This window comes from Schistocerca gregaria, chromosome X (assembly GCF_023897955.1).
Source record: "Schistocerca gregaria isolate iqSchGreg1 chromosome X, iqSchGreg1.2, whole genome shotgun sequence".
Lineage (NCBI taxonomy): Eukaryota > Metazoa > Arthropoda > Insecta > Orthoptera > Acrididae > Schistocerca > Schistocerca gregaria.
In genome coordinates this window covers 248,588,490-248,597,001 of record NC_064931.1, presented here as the reverse complement: position 1 = coordinate 248,597,001, position 8,512 = coordinate 248,588,490, and the positions used below count along the sequence as shown (strand labels likewise).

At 46.3% G+C, this 8,512-nt stretch overlaps 1 protein-coding gene across 1 annotated transcript; it reads left to right on the top strand.

Annotated features, from left to right (window-relative positions):
- The first annotated feature begins 222 nt into the window (after positions 1 to 222).
- LOC126298020 (trichohyalin-like) lies at positions 223 to 2,418 on the top strand. The gene has a single exon (XM_049989342.1). It carries the CDS (start codon positions 223 to 225, stop codon positions 2,416 to 2,418), a length of 2,196 nt encoding a protein of 731 aa, XP_049845299.1.
- The last annotated feature ends 6,094 nt before the right edge of the window (positions 2,419 to 8,512 follow it).

Genomic DNA, 8,512 nt, shown 5'->3' with positions numbered 1-8,512 from the left:
TCCCGTTTCTTGGTATGCATCTGCATATTTTACGCACTTTGGTGGGTGGTTACAGTTTTTGACACTGAAAGAGCTGCTAGAATTGGTGGCACTGTACAGGACCTTCAGGCTGCCGATATTTTTCAATTGAGACTCCGAAATGCAGCATGAGCTTTATCGCATATAGTCGGCAGTTTTTCTGGTCGGGGTGGAGAATGAGCATGTGTTTCTTGTTTGACACCTATGACCAAGGCGGAAGCAAGCAAGGCGGAAGCAAGCAAGGCGGAAGCAAGCAAGGCGGAAGCAAGCAAGGCGGAAGCAAGCAAGGCGGAAGCAAGCAAGGCGGAAGCAAGCAAGGCGGAAGCAAGCAAGGCGGAAGCAAGCAAGGCGGAAGCAAGCAAGGCGGAAGCAAGCAAGGCGGAAGCAAGCAAGGCGGAAGCAAGCAAGGCGGAAGCAAGCAAGGCGGAAGCAAGCAAGGCGGAAGCAAGCAAGGCGGAAGCAAGCAAGGCGGAAGCAAGCAAGGCGGAAGCAAGCAAGGCGGAAGCAAGCAAGGCGGAAGCAAGCAAGGCGGAAGCAAGCAAGGCGGAAGCAAGCAAGGCGGAAGCAAGCAAGGCGGAAGCAAGCAAGGCGGAAGCAAGCAAGACGGAAGCAAGCAAGACGGAAGCAAGCACGCGAGCAAGCAAGACGGAAGCAAGCAAGCGAGCAAGCAAGACAGAAGCAAGCAAGCGAGCAAGCAAGACAGAAGCAAGCAAGCGAGCAAGCAAGACAGAAGCAAGCAAGCGAGCAAGACAGACAGACGCAAGCAAGCAAGCAAGACAGACAGACAGAAGCAAGCAAGCAAGACAGACAGACAGAAGCAAGCAAGCAAGCAAAGCAGACGGAAGCAAGCAAGCAAAGCAGACGGAAGCAAGCAAGCAAGCCAGACGGAAGCAAGCAAGCAAGCAAGACAGACGGAAGCAAGCAAGCAAGCAAGACAGACGGAAGCAAGCAAGCAAGCAAGACAGACAGAAGCAACCAAGCAAGCAAGACAGACAGAAGCAACCAAGCAAGCAAGACAGACAGAAGCAACCAAGCAAGCAAGACAGACAGAAGCAACCAAGCAAGCAAGACAGACAGAAGCAACCAAGCAAGCAAGACAGACAGAAGCAAGCAACCAAGCAAGACAGACAGAAGCAAGCAACCAAGCAAGACAGACAGAAGCAAGCAACCAAGCAAGACAGACAGAAGCAAGCAACCAAGCAAGACAGACAGAAGCAAGCAACCAAGCAAGACAGACAGAAGCAAGCAACCAAGCAAGACAGACAGAAGCAAGCAACCAAGCAAGACAGACAGAAGCAAGCAACCAAGCAAGACAGACAGAAGCAAGCAACCAAGCAAGACAGACAGAAGCAAGCAACCAAGCAAGACAGACAGAAGCAAGCAACCAAGCAAGACAGACAGAAGCAAGCCACCAAGCAAGACAGACAGAAGCAAGCCACCAAGCAAGAAAGACAGAAGCAAGCCACCAAGCAAGACAGACAGAAGCAAGCCACCAAGCAAGACAGACAGAAGCAAGCCACCAAGCAAGACAGACAGAAGCAAGCCACCAAGCAAGACAGACAGAAGCAAGCCACCAAGCAAGACAGACAGAAGCAAGCCACCAAGCAAGACAGACAGAAGCAACCAAGCAAGACAGACAGAAGCAACCAAGCAAGACAGACAGAAGCAACCAAGCAAGACAGACAGAAGCAACCAAGCAAGACAGACAGAAGCAACCAAGCAAGACAGACAGAAGCAACCAAGCAAGACAGACAGAAGCAACCAAGCAAGACAGACAGAAGCAACCAAGCAAGACAGACAGAAGCAACCAAGCAAGACAGACAGAAGCAACCAAGCAAGACAGACAGAAGCAACCAAGCAAGACAGACAGAAGCAACCAAGCAAGACAGACAGAAGCAACCAAGCAAGACAGACAGAAGCAACCAAGCAAGACAGACAGAAGCAACCAAGCAAGACAGACAGAAGCAACCAAGCAAGACAGACAGAAGCAACCAAGCAAGACAGACAGAAGCAACCAAGCAAGACAGACAGAAGCAACCAAGCAAGACAGACAGAAGCAACCAAGCAAGACAGACAGAAGCAACCAAGCAAGACAGACAGAAGCAACCAAGCAAGACAGACAGAAGCAACCAAGCAAGACAGACAGAAGCAACCAAGCAAGACAGACAGAAGCAACCAAGCAAGACAGACAGAAGCAACCAAGCAAGACAGACAGAAGCAACCAAGCAAGACAGACAGAAGCAACCAAGCAAGACAGACAGAAGCAACCAAGCAAGACAGACAGAAGCAACCAAGCAAGACAGAAGAAAGCAACCAAGCAAGAAAGAAGAAAGCAACCAAGCAAGCAAACCAGGCAGAAAGGAAACAAGCAAGACGCAAAAAGTAAGACACAAAAAGTAAGACGCAAAAAGTAAGACGCAAAAAGTAAGACGCAAAAAGTAAGACGCAAAAAGTAAGACGCAAAAAGTAAGACGCAAAAAGTAAGACGCAAAAAGTAAGACAGATCGCTAGCATGCGTACTCTGGGCACCTAGGAGAAAGTCCGAGAGTATTATAACATCAAGCACCAGCCACTAACGTACAGCCTGGGAAATTGATATGGATTTTTACACTTCTGCAGAAAGTGTGACTATTACAGAAGTTATTAAAGCACTACTTTGCGCCGCATCATATCTTTTATCATTGTCAGACGCACATCTGAAGTCGAAGACAAGAACAAAGAGATGTGGTCCATATCCTCTGTATGAAGCTGTACTACAGGCCCAAGGTACAAATTGATGATGAGGCTTCTTGTTCAAGGGGAATGAAGGCCCACTTAACAGAAATCTTCAATGATAATGGTTGTGATTATGATTTTAACAGGACTAAACACCCAGATTATCAATTCCGCATTGCACTGGAAATTCACGTGAAATTATGTGGAAGGAGGAAAGGAGAAATGACATCAAGGTTTGTGATTTTGTCAAAATGGTTGAAATTTTACATCACACTAACCGAAGTCATATGGTAATAAGTGAGATAAAATGCAGGAGGCTAAAAAGTGTAGCTGGTCACTGTAGGATACCCCATGGAGGGTCATCATAGTCAGTACCTCGAAAAAAAAGGGTGAGAAAATTAAGACTTTATAAACTAGAGTGTCATTGTAAACTATTCAAAAAATAAATACACAAAAAATTTAAAAATGCATAACAATGCAGAGGTAGAATGTAGCTGGAGGCCATTGAGGGCACATGTTGCAATGAGAGATGCTCCACCTGTCACCCACATCTGGACACCACATGTTTAGATGCATTACATTTTATAATAAAACCAACTTTCCCTCAGCAACTTGTTATCTGCTATCACATCATTGCAAGTACATGTGTCAGGGATATAGTCAGGATGATGTCTTGTCTCAGAATAACCAGCATGGCTACCAGGAGATGAAAACCATACATTGAGCTTGACACAAAAGAAACCTGTGGATAAGCCTGGAGCAGTCAATACACAGTTGCCACAGTACGATGACATCTTTCAAAGAGCCTTGGAGAGAAATACTCCATCTCTAGGTGGTCCCCTTGATTGGTCTCAGCTCGCTTAGGGCATGGTAGCTTGCCATTGCATAATGCAGGTTTTCAAAATCTGATGTTGCATTTTCAGTCTTAGGTTTGTAGCTGGTACTCCAAGTTAAAGTTTGTCTCTTGTGGTGTCTTCTTTAGATAATTTGTCAGTGAGTTCATTTTATAGAATGCCAATGCGGCTTGGTGTCCATATCAATGTTACTTTCATTGTGGACCTGTGACGGTCAATTAATAGGTCTTGGTTAATATTGACCAAAAATGTTTCTGGAGTAGCACTGAGATATGCCTTAGAAGTAGCTCATGGAGTCACTACTAACCATGATGTATCTTGTGGCGTCATGATATAGTACATGCCCTTGTGCCCCATTGTGATTGTAGAAACAACCTACCCTGTGACTGACTTTTGATCCATCCATCCATGTAGATGCTTGTCAAATTTGGGTAGTTGCGGAGAATCAAACAGAATGGGCATCTGAGAACAGGGGGAGAATCAGTATTTTCCTTAGGTCCACAAATGTCTATCTGAGTCATGGGTACGCAACATAGTCAATGCCGAGAGGGAGCACTGTATACTTTAAAATATGGGGCAGTTGGAGGTCTCTGCACGAAGCTTCCAGTTGTATCTCAGCTGATATACCCATTTTTGGGTTATTCGTAAACAGTATGAACTATGGTTTGGGAAATAGAATTTGGAGGCATGTATAGGCAAACGTCTCACTGCTACTGACTGCACAGTTTGCTAAGAATTGCTAGCATCTGACCCGTAAATGCAGGATGACGGATTCAACCACGTGGCTGTATACTACACTCATATGGAAAGCTTCAATTGCCATCCAAACACTACTTTTCTGGACAGTGTCTAACAAGCTCCATACTGATTGTGCTGCCTACCCGTGAGCAACACATCCATAGTCCAAGTGAGATAAAATCTAAGCTTTGTAGAGTCACAGATGAACTTTGCAGTCTGCGCCCCAGGAGTTTCTACTGAGAAATTTAAGGATATTAAGCTCCTCGAGAAGTTTTCCTTGAGCTGCCTTACATGTTTTAACTATGTTAACTTGCTGTCAAATAAAAGGGCTAAAAATTTGAAAGGTTCAATGAATTCAAGTAAATGGTTACCAAGGTATTGTTCTGGGTAGAAATGCACCATCATTTGTCTACAGAACTATGTGATGTAAGTTTTCATGGGAGACAACTGATATCTATTATTCAGAGCCCTGTTATGTACTGCCCTTATGCCCCCCTGAAGTTGGCACTCTGTCGTGCACAATAATTACAGCTGTAACACTGAGAAAGGTTTCCCACAAACACTGACATTTATATCATGAGTTACACTGCATCCACAATACCATTGACTGAGATGGTGAAGAGGGCAACTCTCAGAACTGATCCCAGAGGGACTGCAGTTTCCTGTATGTAGTGGTTTCTGATGAATGGAACTATCAGAGGAACAGAAAATCCTCGACTGGGTTTAAATCCAGGGTTTTTGGTGGCCACTGAAGTACGGTAAACTCGTCCTGCTGCTCTTAGGGCCATGCATGTACACTGCGAGCTGTATAGCATGTATACCAGTAATACAGTCAAATGTTTCATGCAGTTTCTGCTACGGCATTGCCCTATAGTCAACTGAAGATTAATTCTGTTCCTTTATAGCTTTGAGTGATAGACCAAAAATGAGGTCTCAGACTATGCTCAATGGCAGGTGTAGTATTTCTTGGAGAGTTTGATAACAGAATGAAAATCCAAGTCACTGCATGAATGAGCTTGCACATAATGAATTTTTCACTCTGCAGCAGTGTGTGTGTGCTGATATCAAACTCCCTGGCAGATTGGAACAGTGTGTCAGTCTGAGACACAAACTTTGGACCTTTGCTTTTTACAGGCAAATATTCTACCGACTGAGCTATCCGAACAACTCACAATCCACGCCCATAGCTTTAATTCTGCAGAGTAACTTGTCTCCTACTGCCAGAACTTTGCAGAAGCCCTCATGCAAAACTTGCAGGACTGCCTATGGAAGGCAGATGTCCCAAGTTTGAGTCTCGGTCCAGCACACAGTTTTAAATTGCCAGGAGGTTTCTTGATGTAATTCTTCATGCTTTCCCGGCGATCTGTTGACATCTTGGATATTCGGGAATCCAGCCGGATGTTCGCGTCGTTCTCGCACGATATTTCAACAGCGTGCCTCGCTGTCTCCTTCAGGTGCTACCTGAGACTGGTCCTTGAGTCGATCGAGTCCAGTATTTATGCCTGGGAGGAGCTGGGCGTTCCCTAATCGGTCCGCGCCGAGTCGAGTGTTCCATCTGTGGTCTGCGCCCGCCAAACTCGGCTTCAACGGACCGCTCCAGTCGTGGATGTTCCGACTGCCGTCGGCGCCCGTTTTGGCCGTCCTCAACGGTTGTGGTTGTTATTTGGGGTGTGTCAGACCCGTTCTGAGATGTTGGGTACTCTATCTCATGACTGTCACTACGGTTTCCTCTTCTGTTGCGTGCTGGGCGCTCCCTAATCGGTCCGCATCGCGTCGTGTGTTCCATTTGAGGTCCACGCCCACCAGACGCGGCTACATTGTCCCTCTCTGGTCGCCGGTGTTCCCTCCACCGTCCGCGCCCAGCCTGGCCGTCTTCTGAAGTCGAGTTCATGATCTGGGGTGTGTTAGATCTGATCTATAATGTCCAGCACCTTGTCTCACGGCTGTTCTCTCGGTCTCCCGTTATATTTCTTGCAGAATCTCGGAGTGTCCTGCATTGAGTTTTCACAAGCTCAAGCGCTGGATTCCAGGCAGTGCTGATTTGGTATCCCGAGTCACTGTTGATTAAATTGTCTGTGACCTTAATCTGAATTGCTTCTTTAATGACACTGTCCCAAAATCTAGAGGTCTGTGTCACAATCTTGGTGTCATTGAAATCCATTGAATGACCAAGTTCCAGAAAATGCTCTGCTATGGCTGATTTAGTTGCCTGCCTGAGTCTAGTATGTCTCTGGTGTTCTTTACACCTGATGTCCACTGTTCTGGTGGTCTGGCCAATGTATGACATCCCACACTGGCATGGTATGTTGTAAATACCTGGCATGCGTAACCCCAGGTCATCTTTTACATTCCCCAGCATAGCCCCAATTTTGGTGGGTGGGCAAAATATGCTCTTGACGTCATATTTCTGGAGAATCCTGCTGATCTTGGTAGAGATAGGTCCGGCATATGGCAATTATGCCAGCTTCTTTGCCTCCTCTGGTTCTACTTCTGGATCTTTTGGCAGGTTGAAGTGCCTTCTGGATATCTCTAGGGGAGTACCCATTCCTGCTGAACACTGATTGTAAGTGTTCTATTTCTGTGGCCAGACTATCAGGAGCTGACAGAGTTTGTGCTCTGTGGACCAGTGTTTTGAACACTCCATTCTTCTGTGCCGGATGGTGGCAACTGCTGGCTTGATGGTATAAGTCAGTGTAAGTAGGTTTGCGGTACACACTGAGGGATGGCACATTTGGACATTCTCTTCACCAGAAGATCCAAGAACGGAAGTAGTCCATCCTTCATTTGCATTGTGAACTTAATGTTCGGATGGCAAGAGTTCAGATGTAACATGAACTCATCGAACTTCCCTCTACCATGGGGCCAGATGACAAAGCTATCATCCACATAACTAAAAAAGCACTTGGGTTGATATGTGGCTGAAGAGAGTACTTCCTCTTCAAACCTTTCCATAAATAGATTGGCTACCACTGATGATAGACGGCTGCCCAACGCCACCCCTTCTGTTTGTTCATAAAATTGACCCCCATATAGGAAGTACGTCGATGTCGGTACATGCATGAACAGGTCAAGGAGAGCCCCATCGAACTTCTCTCCAATAAGCTCAAGTGACTCCTTCAGTGGTACACGTGTGAAGAGAGACACCAGCGCTTGAGCTTGTGAAAACTCAATGCAGGACAGTCCGGGATTCTGCAAGAAATATAACGGGAGACCGAGAGAACAGCCGTGAGACAAGGTGTTGGACATTAGAGACCAGATCTGACACACCCCAGATCATGAACTTGATTTCAGAAGACGGCCAGGCCGGGCGTGGACGGCGGAGGGAACACCGGCGACCAGAGAGGGACAATGTAGCCGCGTCTGGCGGGCGCGGACCTCAGATGGAACACTCGACTCGTCGCGGACCCATTAGGGAACGCCCAGCTCCTCCCAGGCATAAATACTGGACTCTATCGACTTAAGGACCAGTCTCAGGTAGCACCTGAGGAAGACAGCGAGGTACGCTGTTGAAATATCGTGCGAGAACGACGCTAACATCCGGCTGGATTCTCGAATATCCAAGATGTCAGGAAGTTTCTTATCAGCGTAATATCCACTACAGAGTGAAAAATTCCTTCTGGAAATATCCCCCAGGCAGTAGCTAAGCCATGTCTCTACAAACCCTTTCTTCCAGGAGTGCTACTACTGCAAGTTTCACAGGAGAACTTCTGCGAAGTTTGGTAGGTAGGAGATGAGATGCTGTAGGCATTAAATCAGTGAGAATGGGTCTTGAGTAATGCTTGGGTAACTCAGTTGGAACAGCACTTGCATGTGAAGGGAAAAGGTACGGAGCTCACGTCTCAATCCTGCCCACAGTTTTTATTTGCCAGGGAGTTTGCACATATTGAACTGCACTACAAAATTTAGACGCACAGCTGTAATCATTTACATAAATCTTATGTATCTTATGTCAAATGGCATATGTCAGGAGTGCAAGTCTTCCCCCATTGATGTCTTTTCAGTGGTTACAAAATCGAAACAAATTTAAAAATAACATGGAAATATTAGCTCACTTATCAGTATGACATTGTTCCCTCTCTGGCCCATATGCATGTACGGATTCAGCTGGGAAGGGTAACATCAAGCTGTTGGATCCTCTTCTGAGGCAAGCTCACTCCCAACTGTTGCAACTAGTCCTTGAGACCCCG